Here is a 16,067-nt window from a genome sequence, read left to right on the forward strand (position 1 = left end):
ATATGACTCAGATACCATGATAAATAAGCTTGGTAAAACTTACTTTTAAAAAGCTAGCTCAAGAAAATCTAATCTCATATATATATATATAAAATAACAATCTATCAAGCTAGTGATATACAACAAATATCCTTTTTAACATTATACACGTGTCAATCACAATAATTACCTGAATGGACCCTGTAATTACATAACTAAAATTTTAAAAAACGCATTCAATAATTTAAAACCCAAAGTTCGGTAAATTAAAAAGAAAAAAAATTCAAAATTTTGCTCTTGTTTAGGTTTAGCCACAATATATATGAGTAGGTTACATTCTTCATCATCGATCAGTCATTAATCATCAACAGTGTACGAGAGAATCGATGTGCATGCAAAGACACCATTAATGAGTCTTATTAATAATGTGGAGCTTTTGCCAAAACGATACACTGGTTGGTTGGTGCCCTGGTGGCCTAGTTTAATCTGGCTATCGCTTTTTTGCCTCAGTTCGGGATCAGTGCTCTTCCTAATATCCAAAAGTCAAATTTCTTTCCTCAACGAGTGACCATCACCTAACACTAACAAGGCGCTCTCTCCGTAACACCCTTTAGGTTTTGTAAAGTAACACTTACACACTACAAATTGATGGACTTGATCACTTGACATATAGGAGACATTTGATTCTGAAAATATTAGATTTAGATTACTAAAAAAGGTAGATTATCTTGAAGATTATTAAGAATTTTTAAGAAAATATGTTTGGTTAATTAATGGATATGGCATATTAATATGTCTGGTTGAAAGAAATAAATTGGTGGATATGATATTTAAATTACTGAATTATCCTATAATTAAATATTCTTTTTTAATATTAATTATTATTTGGATTATTATAACCCTCTTATATTTAAAAACTTAGCAAAAACAACCACATAATAAAAGTTGGAAAAATCAACAAAGAACCCTCACAGCCCAGCCACTGTCCGCCACCGGTAACCATCACAAGTCGCCAGTAGCCAGCAACCTAACGACGCACGGAAGGCAGAAAATGGCCTTTGTACATCGTATGGCCATTTGCAACCAGAGATCTGACCCGAAATGGTCAGACATGACAGATCGATGACAAATCTAGCTGTAACCCCAACAATCTCACATAACCTCCAACCAAATACCCTATAGTCTCATTCATTTACAAAGACCATTTTAACCTGACTTTGTCTTATATAACTTTTAGAAAGTGACACTCGTAAACAAAACGAAAGTTTCATGCACGATCTTGAATGAAGGAATAAATGAAAAATGAAAATTTTAATCTTTTAAAATGACTCTTCCGTTCTAGTAATTACTTTATATAATCTCAGTTAAAAAAACCAATTTACCTTGTTTTGTCTTGTAACTTTGAATGAGATAAAGAAAGTGGAAAATCCTCTTTTGGTTGACTCTTCCATTCCAATAGTTTTGTTATTCTACTACTTTGAAAGTAACTAGTTTAATTTCAGTCACTCGAGCTTGTCGGTTTAAAGGGTAAAAGTGTAACTTCTTGAAGTCTATGGGTTTTAAGTGTATCAGTAAACGTAAGGGGTGCCAATGAGAAATATCCCCCAACACCAAACATACTCACAAATTCTCTCTCTTGAGTGATCACAAAGTTCGAAAGAATCCAAAGAATTCTCACCCAATCTTTGCATTGATATTTAAGTTTAGTACCTTTTGATCCTTCTTGTCTTTTATCACTTTCTCCTTACCTCTCCTTTTCACCATCTGAATTCCTCTGATCCTTCTCTCTTGTTGCATAATCACCAAACGATAAAACGAGATCGCTCGATCGATGTTATTGCCTTCCTACTTCACCTCTCAAACTTCAACCACGTAGAAAAAACAACATGGACGTTCGATCCAGAAGAACTAGACAAACCAGCCCGGACAGAGCCAAACTCTCCCTGCAACACCCCCGCCACCACCAGCCGCCGAAGCTTAAACCCATCAAAAAAGTTCAGGTCGTTTACTATGTCACCAGAAATGGCCTCCTCGAACACCCCCATTACATGGAAGTCTCCCACTTCGCGACTCAGCCCCTTCGCTTAAAAGGTAAATTAAACTATCCATTTTCTTCTTCAAAAGAAAGTGAAATTAATCTTCATTTCTTCATTGTTTTGTAGATGTAATGGAGAGGCTGATCGCTCTTAGAGGCAAAGGCATGCCCTCACTATATTCTTGGTCATGCAAAAGGTATAATATAAATTAAATTAATTATGTGATATGTGAAGTTTAATTTATTTATAAATCACGATATTTATCTTATTGTAAATGTTTTTTTTATTTCAGGAGCTACAAAAATGGCTATGTGTGGAATGATTTGTCAGAAAATGATATTATTTTTCCAGCTAATGGAGGTGAATATGTACTAAAAGGCTCTGAACTTCTTGAAGGTCGCTGTGGTAATTAATTTTTTTTTTTTTTTTTTTGTATTTATTCAAATCAATTAAAATTTATTATCATACTGAAATTTATTTTGTGATTTTCTAGACAATGTAGAGAAATTGCAGCAGTTGAATGTGAGTACCAGGCAGTTGATTCAAGAGCCAAAGGAACCATTCAGAACCCCAGCGTATGAATATCAAGATTACGAAGACGAGTTTGAGGAAGACGAAGAGAAGACAAGCTTTACAAGCTCCAGGACTTCTCATTCTCGCTGCTCGAGAGGCGTTTCAACGGACGAACTGGACGAACCAGAACCGCCAAAACCGCCGGTCACTGAGTCGACACCAACGTTAACTCGCTCACCCCCATCACTATCTTCCATCTTGTCTCAAGAAAAACCAACCAACAACAATAACAACAAAAACAACAACAACAACACGTCTAGAAGGTTTGAAGATGGTGACCCAGCGGTCACGGAGTCTGCACCGAGTCGTAACTCGGTTTTCCTCCAACTCTTTTCCTGCGGAAATCTAGCCGTCCCTAAAGCAAAGAGTAATAATAACAATGTCGTGAGAAGGAGCAGCAGCGATTTACACAGAGGGGTTCTTTGTAAGAGGGCGGTGAAGGTTGCTGAAGAAGAAGATAAAGATATGATAAGCTTCATGTCTGAGAATCCGAGGTTTGGCAATTTGCAGTCTGAAGAGAAAGAGTATTTCAGTGGGAGCATTGTTGAGTCAGTGAGTAAGGACCGAGTTCAGACTCAGCCTGTTCTCAAGAAATCAAATTCGTATAACGAAGAAAGGTCAGTAGTTTCTAACTCTTGTTATTTAACTGTTACTGATGAGCTGACTCGGTTTCGAGTCAATTGAAAAGTTTATAAAAATTCTTTCTAGGTTGACTTTTGCTATATTCTTTTACTAATCTTTATATTTGAAATATATAATGTTTTATTTTCATTAAAGACAAGATCTTGTAAGATTCTTGGTTTATATATCGTATACTCTGTTGAGATTTTTTGATTAATCATACGTAGGATGACCTAATTATGTGATTTTGCATGGACGATTCAGGAGCTCGAAGGCTGCAATAATGGAGGAAATCAAAGTGGAGGAAGATGAAGAAGAGAAAAGAACCAATAATGGGGTGAAAACCAAATGCATTCCTCGCAAGAAATCTTCATCATCATCTTCTTCAAAAAAAAATCATCAGAAAATGAGTTTATGATCTTTAATTTCATAATTTCCTTATAGTGGAGTTGTTGGAGCAGTCATAATTAGGGTTGAGTTACTAATTATAATTAATTAGAACTTGATTAGTGTTCTATAATCATGATTAAGAGAGAACTGTTTGTTCGGTGGAAAGTTGGAAAAAAAAAAAATTTGAAAGGATGTTTGGACCATTCTCCACCGTCTGATTTGGGTTCATACAGCACATCAGATGGCTCAGTACGATTGTCTTTTCAGTGATTTATTGAGAAAGATCTTTCGTAATATTTACTGTTATTCATTTATTTTCATAGTAAATTTTGATATTAAAGTAGTTATTGATGAATGATGATGGATGAATATTGAATAATAAAAAGAAGAGCAATTGACGTGTTCCCACCAAAGGTTAAGAGAAGTGTTCACCCTTGTTTTATAAATTTCAGATTCCCACATTTAAAGAAACATGTTATTCCGTTAATGATTGTTGAGTTTTGACATAGATGTAGATGACGCTATTACCAAAATGTCATTCCATCTTCTTCTCCTTCATCTCCCCATTCTCTTCTTCTCCTTCATCTCCCCATTCTCATCTCCAACCACCGCAGCCTAAAACCACCACCGCCCACCCTCATTGCGTTGTGCTTGCACGATTGCATTTTCCAACCGCATCGTGCAACTCATGATAGCAATGTGCCCACCTCACCGCCCCATCACACACCTGACCCTTACCATCTATCACCCTTCGCCTTTCTCGACCCCCACGATCGTCGACACCATTTGGTTAAAGAAGTTGGTTTGTTATTTGCACGGTATCCACCCCACTTGCAGGATAAGTAATCATGATCTTGGTTTATCCCAGTATAAATAGAAGATTTCTCTCTCATTTGCGGGATTAGCTAATCTCACTTTGGCATAACTCTCTCTCTCTCTCTCTCGTTATTTGCACGGTATCCACCCCACTTGCAGGATAAGTAATCATGATCTTGGTTTATCCCAGTATAAATAGAAGATTTCTCTCTCATTTGCGGGATTAGCTAATCTCACTTTGGCATAACTCTCTCTCTCTCTCTCTCTCTCTCTCTCTCTCTCTTTTGTATTCTCAAAACTATAACTCAGGTCGCTAAACATGACCTGACTTGATTTTCTTATTAATACAATATCAGTGGATGTAGGATTCGCTCTTGGGCATCCGAACCACTTTAAACATTACTCTTCATCATTTATTTAACCGAACATTTCCATATCACGTGTGACTTCTAAGTCCACTTAACATTTCTCATGTGCGATTAGTTGGTATCAAAATCAAGCATCAACACTATCTCTTTTCCACGGGCCCCACTCCCCATGCTCACTAGGTGTTCCACGAAACACCCCACCCACCAAGTCGCTCGCTTCCTCCTATGCACGCGATCCAACACGTGCAGGACTGATGGGTGATCTTGGGTGGGGATGATAGGTTTGGTGCGTGGAAGCCAGTGAAGTGAATGGTGGTGTCCAGGTTGATTTTCGGTGTTAGAATCAACCGAAAATGGGCTTGAAGTGCATGTACCCTGGATAAGTGGTAGTTGGTGATTGAAGGGTGTTCTTGGGTGGTAATGAAAGGGGTTTTGGTGTGTGGGTTAAGGGAAAGCGTTTGGTGGTGTCGGGGGTGTTTGACGACACTAGAATCAAGTCAGATTAGTGTGAGACGAAAGTCGCGAGGATGGGTTTGGGTTATGGGATAGGATTCCGGTCGAATGAGATTTGAGATTTGAAATGACCATTTTACCTTTTATCTGTAACATTAAATATTTTTCTATTAATTTAAAATTGGAAAATATGGAATTTATGAAACGAGGGTGGGAACTTGACACTTCACTTGACCTTAGGTGGGAACATGTCGTTTACTCCAAAAAGAAATTAATAATTATGCAAATGTGAATGCACATGATCTGCCTCCTTTTTAGCGTAATTTCTCTCCACAATATAAGCTAAAGTATTAAGCATCAATAGGTTCGAGGATTAGCATTAATTAAATTAAATTAAAATTAAACCATTGATCAAACTAGCTCTCTTGCTCTCTATGGATCTGTTTTGGGAAATTTAACGTAAGCTTTCTCCTCCACTAAGTTAGCTTCTACACATGCACACTTCACAAAATATATGATGTTTTTAATCATCCAATTAATCTTTTAATTATCTCTTAAATCCATGTTATTAATATTATTTTATGACCATAATTCTTGTATTAATTCGATGATCAAATTAACTTGTATTAATTCAAGCATCTTCTTGCTAATCCCAACATTTTAATGATCTAAGCATATAATTAAGCAAATCTATTGAAGATATTAATTACCAAGTAGATCTAGCCGACCATAATATTAATGATCTCATACAAATAGAGAAGAAAATGCCGCAAGAAGAGCTATCTTTTAATGCTATTCATGTGCAATCTACCAAGTTCACTAAACTCCCTTAATATATATCACTCTACGTTGCCTCTCAACTTTCAGTTTTCTCCTTCAGTAACCAAATCAGTTTCTTCACGGCAGCCATGGCTAGATTGTTGGTGCTTTTCGCGATGGTTCTGGTCCCGGTGCTCGTGAATGGACAGAAGACTCCGTTCACTGTCCGCGGTCGTGTCTACTGCGACACTTGCCGGTGTGGCTTTGAGACCTCTGCCTCCACTTACATTCATGGTAACACCTACCCGTTGCTTGTTTAATTTCAGCCTATGAAATAGATTCAGCATTATATTTAGCATAGGTAACATCCTTATTTTCAGTTGTTGAATTAAGTTCTACAATATTATGTTATATGCTTCGAAGACTCTGTCTCTTTCAGGTGCAAAAGTTAGAATTGAGTGCAAAGACAGGGATACTCTGCAGCTAAAATACAGCAAAGAAGGAGAGACAGACTCAACAGGAACATACAACATCCAGGTTGAAGACGATCACCTGGATCAAATTTGCTACGCCAAGCTCGTTAGCAGCCCGATGGCGAGCTGCAAAATACCAGGTCCAGGACGAGACCATTCCCAAGTCATTCTCACTCGTTCCAATGGAGCCGTTTCTAATCTCCATTATGCAAATGCTCTCGGATTCCTGAGGAATCAGGTACTCTCAGGATGCGCTCAATTTCTTAAGCAATACCAGCTCCAAGACGATGTTATTTAGAAGACGGGATCACGACCAGGATTCTCTCCTGACCTGAGTTTTACTTGAGCAGAAAACAAAACTGTTTTAAGCGATTCTATTCAGGATGATCCTAATTCTTAGAATACTATAGGAAGAGTGTTCTCTTTATTATGTTTCTTTTTACATGATATGTAGTTTGGTCACTTCTGGTGGCATTAAAATCTATGGATCCGTTTGTTTTATTATTTTGAATAGGATTTTGGGAATAATATTGGATAGATGAGTAGGGTTATTATTACGAGAATAAGATTTGAAGAATATGTGTTTGATAGAGTATTTTGACCTTATTATTTGTGTTGAATATTTGATTGATATATTTTTTTTATAAATGATTTATTAATGTAATATTTTGGTGCATTTTGTTAAAATATCAAATATATTTTTTTTATAAATGATTTATTAATGTAATATTTTGGTGCATTTTGTTAAAATAATGTATTATTATAACCTTAAAACTTATCAATTTATATTTTAATAATATTAAACATTTTATTGGTAATTTTGTAACCAGTAAATATTAAAAACAAAAATCCATATTAATTTCAAGTACTAATCCAACTGTTTAAAAACATCACATTAATACATATATGACAAAAGTACTAATTATCAACCCTTACAATCGTTCTCACGTATACTCCATTAACAACTACGACATGGTCCACTGTGCTGCCCACAGTGCATTCGTTATGTTATCCCGTACAATCATCATGTTGTCTATAATACCTGTAGATGCAAAAAATCTACCGTCATGAAAATAGGGTATGATCCCGTGAGGTTGAGATCACTGACAATCCATTAGACCTGCACACATGAAAGGGCAAGCGTGAAGCTTCTGGAAAACACCGAGGTGGTGTTTGCCGTAGGCACTCCGACGCTCAAGTCAGCAAGGCTGAAAGAGATGTAATAAGAATTAAGGAGAACAAGAATTACCAGGAGTCTTGTTAGAGGCTAGGACTACGGCGGAGGCGTTGGGTTCTTGGGAGCAGGAACTTAGGAGCAAATAGATGGTTTTGAGTAGTGTAGATTGACTGTGGGAGATCGCATGCTTAATGAGAGGGTAAGCCTCTATTTTTATAGTGAACCTAAGGGGTTGGAATCCTAGTAGGACATTGAGTCCTCTTTTGGGAGATAATCCCTATCATAAAAGAGATATGATTTCTTAACCTTATCAGATTAAGTTTAATAGTTTAAATAAGAATTGGAATCTTAGTAGGACACTAAGTCCTATTTTGGGAGATAATCCCTATCATGAAAGAGATATGATTTCTTGACCTTATCAGATCAAGTTTAATAGTTTGAGTGAGATTTGAAATCTTAGTAGAAGAGGAAATAGAATGAGATTCTGATTTCCTATTTATACTCTGTTGTAGGCTAATGGGCTGAAACCCAGTTTAGCTTAACTTATAGGATAGCCCAACTCATAGAGTGGGTAGGTCGCAAGGTGATTTTAAGCGTGGGCCCAATCGGGATTGGGTTGAGGCCCTGGGCCGTGACATGTTTATTTCGTTATTGGGCCCCGTCAAGCCCAAGACGATTTTTGGCCCTAACAATACCTTGCTGCGGTTGACTCGATCCTTCTCCATTTCGGCCATCTTCTACCCCATTTTGGCGATCACAATATACTTGTTTATTACCCGTATTTTTAGTATACTGCTCGAAGATAGGGTCCTCCATATTGTACATTTTGATAAAATTATGAAGTACACAACATGCCATAACAATCTTCCCTTGTTTGTCCAACGGGTAATTATTCATTTCATTCAGGATACGGAACCATCTTTTCAAAACACCAAATGTTCTCTCGACAACATTGCGGAGTAAAGCATGTCTGTAATTAAACAACTCTTGTGGCCCCTTCGGTTACGGCGGTGATCAGAAATATGGTAAGCCACTCACCTATGAGGGGCGAGGAACCCCTCTCTATTTGGATAACCCACATCAACCAAATAGTATTTCCCTGTAATAAAATCAGACATGTTATTTGAATTACAGGGTCTCAACAGTGGAGCAAATACACTATAATACGTCAAGAAAATACTTATACCTGGTGGAGGATGTGGGAATCCAGAATTTGGATCATCAAGAATTGAATTTAACACTCTTGAATCATGCGCAGATCCTTCCCATCCAGTAACGACATAAGTGAACATCATCCTAAAGCCGTATGCAGCCATTACATTCTGTCACAACGTTCCTTTACGATTCTGGTACCTATCGACAAAGTCATGTGGAACTGAAGCATATACCTGTGTGCCATCAATGACTCCAATACAGTCCTATCATCAAAATTGAATTTTACTCATATTAACCGACTATCAACATTAATAACAGAGTGAACTTAACTATCCACTAATAGAAAACATAATGAACCAGCACCTTAAAGAAAGGGTAATATTTTCTGTTGGTTGATATTTCCCATGGAACATCACTAAAGTCAAGTGGTCTGATAAACTCTGTCTTCAACTCACATATCGCCTAGCAAACTGCGCTAATTTATCTAGAGATCGTCTCACTTGAATGTTGAAAATTCCCCATCATCGTTCTGATTGTCTCGTTTTTCCAACGATTGTTAGAAATATCATAACTTGTTCTTCCAAACTCTTCTTTCTGGTTGATCGCAATTTGTCTTGTTCTGACAAAATGTCACATAAGTATGTAAAATAGTCTTTGTCCATGCGAGACTTGTCAAAGATCCTGTCAACATGACCATTTAGTACTTCCAACATGTACTCATGACCAGTTAATATGGATGTATGTCGTAGTTGACGCCCAGTTGTTTCTAACACGACAACACTGCAGAGTGCAATGGCTATATATGTCAGTATTTCTTCTTCATCATCTGTAGAACGTCGTCTTCTTCCTGTACGGCTAGACAACGCTATTTAAACTTGCACATTTGCAAAACATTGATCAACAATTAACAATTGTTGTACTACGTAGCAAAATATAACAGTCAATATTTAATTCTAATGACAATCCAAAACTCATATGAAACATGTAATCTCACATAAAACAGTAGCACAATTAATAAGTTCATACAGTAGCGTTATAAATTCTAATTCTAATTCTAATGACCAGTGCCCACTGACACATACAAAAGTGTTGGCAAACACTTAAGACATACAGTGTCATTTACAAATTGCGAAAGTCGTTATAAATCCAATTAGCCTTTTCCTCGAGCGGGAGTTTCACGAATATCTCCCATCACCCTGGATTTTGATATATGTACTTGACAACCAGCATGTAAAACTCTGTGGGTACTTGCATGGCCGTCATGATGTCAATACAATTGCTCATGAAAAACGAATCAGATGGACCACTGGTGTTCTCTTCATCCCTCTCATCTCCACTGCGATTGCTAGCCCTCAACCCCATAGTCCGCCTCTCTACAAGCTTGTCCGTCAATCTACCAATGACATCCGCAAGTGATTGTCCAGGGCCGCTTCTGTTCCTCATATTTCTCGCTCTTCTATGGCCAGATGTGTTTGGCTGTTTTTCCTCTTTCGTCCGATCTGGATTAGGTTCAAAGTCGCTATCATCCATGGGAACTACGCCCTGATTGGAATAAGTGGAGGTCTCCACTGGTTAAGATGTAGATTTGTACGCATATCTCCCAGTGGCAGTTTGCTTCTCAAATATGATTTCATAAAGCTCCTTGTGAGAAAGTCCATTGTGGTAGAATTGTTGCGCCAGTGGGTTTTGTTGGTAATGCAAAAGAATAATATATTAATATTTGGCAGTCCAAAAAAAAATGCATACAATTACGGTGTCGTTGATTAATATTAGTTAAAAAAGATGAAAATTTACCTTGACATATTCTTGTCAAACCTCTACGGGACACGTTGGACTTTGTGACTCATGATCCCACTCGAAACCTATGTGTTGCAGCAATTTCTGCCATGCTTGATATACTCTTCGCAGGAAAAAGTAGGTTAGTTGTGTGACGTTGTGTCTCCTCCCAGCCACTGATGATAAGTCGTCCAACATTTCCTGGTAATCTGCTGTTTTTATTGAAGTACCGTGCAAAGTTTTCGCCCACTCAGACAACAGGACCAGAAATTTGTGGGTCATCTCAGCGGACCAGTTCACAGTATCCCTCATCTAAGGACAGTACGGTGAGAATGACAACCAACATTGGGACACCATACGAATCACCAATCACATTACAAACAGACATACGCACATGTAAACGAAATCAAGTAAACATAGATAAACTTATACCTCGTTTGATTTGACACTGCTTGAAGATGTCAATACAGGGGAAGATACAGACAATGTCGACAACAGGGTGTATGACAAACTCAAAGTCTGGAAAAACGTTGAAACTTTTGCCTCTGCTGCAAGTAGTAATCAATCCTGCGACGTCGGGACAAATGATACTAACATCTGTGCATATGAGCGTGTAACGACTCGATTCTTATAAAAACATGCACAGTGAAAACACACGTAACCATAATATAAAAAGTTGGGCCCAAAATTTTTCTTTCATTAAACATATGCATTCTTTATACAAATTTATACAAGGTTTGTGACATATGCAAAACTATCAAAAAGGGTGGACAGTGTAGCCATTTCTCTTCGTGTGCCGATGTCCATCTGACTGTGTCCTCATCTAGGACCTGCAAAAACATAGGGAACAATTGGGTGAGCACAAACAAGGCTCAGTAAGTAAACCCCTGAACTCAAATATCACCGTAACTCTTTCTTTAATATAACTATATGAATTCTCTTTCTCATAATTCCTCTATGCTAACTTTCTTTCTAGTAAGTCACGGCCCCATCTGACCGGAGGCACGGCTGGGACTCGCTCCCACTCCCGGTGACTTCTACTCATTCTAGCCGATCGGACTTGGTTATGCATGGATTCGGAACCTTTGGCCATGTGAGTGCATAGAATCTCTCGGGTAAACTCGGGTATAGCCCTCATCCGCATGTACACTACGGGCTACACCACTTCTCTTTCTGATACTCTGGCCGCTTTATTGATGCGGCGTACATGCGGGAATACTCTACCCGTACTCACAGGTTCCCCATCGCACAACCTACTCTATTCTCTTATTAAGCACTACTCTAGCTTTACTCTATAGTGCTCATTCTCTCTTTCTTTCTACTCTTAGAGTAGTCTAAACTCAAAAGTCTCTACTCTTTCTCTACTCTCTTTTCTAATGCATAAGTAAAGCATAATTAATGCACATCAATGACTCATACTCATTAATGCATTTATGAAAAGTAACTATGACATGTAGCAACAATTAAGGCTTTCTACCCTTACTTATGATTCTCTTGAGCATTTCATCATACAACTCATGTGCATAAATAACTCTACTCTAACTCTAACTTTTCTGTTTTCTTTAATCAACCAAATGGGAGAAAACTCCCTCATAACACCTAAATTCCCTGTCAAAAGAGAAACACTTCCATAAACTTGCTCAAAACTTCCTCCAACTTCCATCAAACTCAACCCAACATCAAGCAATTTAAAGCACTTCTCATAACTCAATCATAACTACTAATCTCAACAATTAAAAGAATACACATATGTATATCAATCTACTCAAAAGAGTTCTTAAATCTCAACTTGGGTTGAGTTTACTTACCTTATGAGAAATTAGCTTCTTTAACACTTCTCCTTTCCTTTGGAAGCTTGCTTTTCCTCTACAACTTAACCAACAATCACAACATGAGACTCTAATCAAAACATAATAAAACTCTCATCTAAAGCACAAATCCTTACCTTAGGAAGCTTTAGGTTAAAACCCTACTAAAAGTTTCTCAAAAAGGCTCTTGGAAATCCTTGAAAGATTGAAGGAAATTTGAGAGAGTTTAGAAGAATGAAGGAGGCGGTGGAAATGGGAAATGAAGAACTTTCAAAGGCTAAACCCTTTTTAATATCTCTTAATACTCATTCTTCCCATTTTGCCCTTGCTCTTTTATGGAAATTCCATCCATATCCTTTGATTCCTTACTAACACACCCCCATACTAACATATTCTCCTTGAAATTTCCTTACAATTTACTCCCCACTTTTCCTGCTAATTAGGGGTAGAATGGTCAAATTGCCCTTAGTGAAGAGAATATCTAAAACTTAGTAAACATTTTGGTCGGACCGTCGCCGCGGCGAGGAAACTTCTGTCGCCGCGGCGAAACTGTCCAGAAAGTTTCCCGTGGTTTCAACATCTCTTCGCCGCGGCGAAGATTCTTCTTCGCCCCGGCGAAGCTTGGCACACTACACTTCTTCTATTTTTAACCAATTTCAGGGCAATTATTCGACACAACACTCGTACTAATGTCAATCAAACAATATTAACAAGATACCCACTCAAAAAAGAGCAAACGAAAGAACAATAACTACGTACCTCAAGTGGGGTGTTACAGAGCGTAATTTGCTCTTACAATTAAAGAACGATGTCAAATCTACATAAGAAATATATCAGTTAGTGAAATCCCAAAAAAATATTTCCAATAATCCAATAATTTTTTACTCCCAAAATTTATCCATTACATACAACATGTTACATACAGAACATATTAAGCTGCACAATATTTTGACACATGTGCTAAACACTGTAAGCAACATGGCACATGCTCTAATCGTTAAACCCCACAAACAAATCCACCAGATCCAAGTTTCTCATGTGCAAAAATCACTTTGAGCTCACCAATTATAAAACGCATTATTAAAGTCCAAATTAAAAGGAATAATAAAAGGAAAAAAGAGTACTAACACAAAGCCAAAATAAAAATAAAAATCAGGACAATTGCATTGGGTGTCTTGAAAACAAACATGTCACGAAAGCTGACAAACTCGATTCGCAAACTTCGCGGGTCTTTTTCCCTTCCCTAAATATTTTGGCATGATAAACATCAAACAATAGAAAACAAATTCATGCACACATCTTTTGTACAACAGATTTACAAACCTGCAAAAAAAAAAAAAAAATCAAAAACACCTTTCCCGTTCATGGTGTTCCCTTCACGGAAGTCAGATCTTTCCCTTCACGATGTTCATGGGTTTGTGGCGATCGACGACGTCAGGGCTTCACAGTGACAGATCTGCGACGTCAGTGGGTATTCGTGGTGGGTTTGTGATGATCGACGATGTCAGGACTTCACAGTAACAAATTTGCGATGTCGGTGCGTATTCGTGATGGGTTTGTGACAATCGACGACGTCGGGGCTTCACAGTGACAAATGCGATGTCGGTGGGTATTCGTGATGGGTTTGTGACGATCGGCGAAGAAGAGGCTTCACAGTGATAGATCTGCGACGTCGGTGGGTATTCGTGGTGGGTTTGTCATGATCGGCTTCCGATCATGGCAGATCAACGATGGTGGGTCACCGTGAATGGTTTGTGATGATGGTGTTGTTTTGTGATTATGGTGGCAGTGGATGATGGTTTGATTCCGGTCGGTTTGTGTTGTGATGATGGCGGCAGATGGTGATGTGTGGTTGCGGTGGGGTGGTAATGCGATGATGGTGGAAGAGGGTGATGGGTAGTGGCCGTGCGATTCTATTGTGATGATGTTGGCAGATTGATTGGGTGGTGTTGTGGGGTGGTTTTATGATTCAGGTGGCTGGTCGTTTGGCCAATGTGCTTTGTTTTGTATTTGCAGGTGGAAGATTGTGTTGGAGAAGAATTTGTTGGAAGGGTAGCAAGATGGTTTGTGACGGTGGTGAAGCACTAAAGCAGTGAACCAAATTGAGAAAGTGAAATAAAAGCATATAGGATTGCAAATTGTCTTCAACGGTCAAAAAACTGTGAGGATACCTGTCGAGATTCTATTTTCAGGATTGCATTGTCTGAATAATAAGCCAAACATTATTCGTAAAATCGAGTTGAGAATATAGGTAAAAATATTGAACCAAACCCATCTTTTAATATTTTGCATTTGAATTCACATTTGAATTTTCCTCCAAGACAGTTTATTATATGATCTCTAAGTTCGAATTTTCCTGACTCCTGAGATTTAAGTGGAGAATTGTAATGGTGGATTAATTGAATTAATAGAGATATGCATAAAACGTAAGCTATGTGTAGCTTGGTACATATGTTCTAATATTTTTTTTCGAAAAAAGGTTCAAAACTCAAAATTTTATATCAAAAGATCAGTTAATGGGATATCTCATTGAACCAATCGGTAAATTTCCGGAGAAACAGTATAGTATTATCTGCACTATGTGACAAATAATTACGATATTATGTGCTGTAAAGCAGTTAAATTTGTCCTCACTTAACGGTTTTTTAACCTACCCAGCTTAATTTCTCCGAAAGACTTGGCGCCAAACTCTGACTCATGGAAACAAATCACAAGAACTCTCTCGCATTATTAAAAATAAAATAAAATTTATTTTTAAAAAAATAAAAATAAAACATAAGACCAATCCAAGAAAATCAATTTTAAAAAAAATCTCTACAAATCCATGCACACAAGAAACCTAGATTTTTTTTCTTTTTAAATATTTTTTTTCAAGCTCTAGATGGTGTCATTTCAGCCCTGGAAATTGGATTTTTCAATCAAATTTGCGTAATTGGATGAACGAATTATTCCAATATTTGATGCCAACTTGGAAATGACCAAGGCCACCGGTTCCACCATGAGCGGTCTTGGTATACCTGAAAACAATTCTTTCAGGAACGATAAGAAGAAGAAGGTATTATATTCATATTTTTGTTATTCTTTGGATATATTTATATTTTAATAATTAAGAAATTACCAATGAAATTGAATTAATAATTATTTGTTTCTTTTTTAATCAAAATTTTGGGAAAAAGTCGATTCTTCCAAAGATTTTTGGTTCAAAGAAAAATGGAAGAGGTTCATCAGAAGAGGATATAAGTAAATTATCAGATGACGAAGGAGGTCCTGGTATTCATCTTCTTCTTTTTTTTTTTTTTTTTTAATCTTTAATTTCAATCTATTGTTTTTCTTCTTTGTTGGTGTATAATTATTCAATTTGGATTTGGTTCGGTAGATATTGAGAAAAAAGTGGCATCAACAAGAAAAGCTTTCATTGAGGCGGCTCCTGTAACGAGAAAAAGTTTCCTAGGTAAATAAAAAAAAAATCCATACTGTTCATGAGGGTTATGGGACAAGTTATATACATGTATAATAATTTTATATAATATAAAATTTCATGAATTATTGAAGAATTTGGTGGGTCAGCATTGATTGAACCTCTTGGCAATGGGTACAAGCCACGTAATTGATGAACAGAAGACTAATTTCCCCTTACCTCTTGCAAATAATTTTGGTAGCTTACCTAACAAGAATGAGTTTTG

General features: G+C 37.3%; 2 protein-coding genes across 3 annotated transcripts; both read left to right on the top strand.

The window, feature by feature from the left end:
• Positions 1–1,721: 1,721 nt before the first annotated feature.
• On the top strand, positions 1,722–3,781 carry LOC116107800 (protein UPSTREAM OF FLC-like). Of its 2 annotated transcripts, none has more exons than XM_031394089.1 (5): positions 1,722–2,070; positions 2,142–2,211; positions 2,308–2,420; positions 2,509–3,205; positions 3,474–3,781. In XM_031394089.1, exons 1-5 carry the CDS (start codon positions 1,866–1,868, stop codon positions 3,625–3,627), a joined length of 1,239 nt encoding a protein of 412 aa, XP_031249949.1. In that variant the 5' UTR covers positions 1,722–1,865; the 3' UTR covers positions 3,628–3,781. The 2 variants fall into 2 exon arrangements, with proteins under 2 accessions (XP_031249949.1, XP_031249950.1); XM_031394090.1 differs by having other exon boundaries at positions 3,437–3,506.
• A 2,269-nt stretch (positions 3,782–6,050) lies between these two features.
• Positions 6,051–7,011, top strand: LOC116107815 (protein DOWNSTREAM OF FLC-like). The gene is made up of 2 exons (XM_031394102.1): positions 6,051–6,289; positions 6,435–7,011. The coding sequence occupies exons 1-2, from the start codon at positions 6,145–6,147 to the stop codon at positions 6,764–6,766; spliced, it is 477 nt and encodes a 158-aa protein (XP_031249962.1). The 5' UTR covers positions 6,051–6,144; the 3' UTR covers positions 6,767–7,011.
• The last annotated feature ends 9,056 nt before the right edge of the window (positions 7,012–16,067 follow it).

The sequence above is a fragment of the Pistacia vera genome, unplaced genomic scaffold, assembly GCF_008641045.1.
Source record: "Pistacia vera cultivar Batoury unplaced genomic scaffold, PisVer_v2 Contig548, whole genome shotgun sequence".
In the NCBI taxonomy this organism is placed as follows: domain Eukaryota; kingdom Viridiplantae; phylum Streptophyta; class Magnoliopsida; order Sapindales; family Anacardiaceae; genus Pistacia; species Pistacia vera.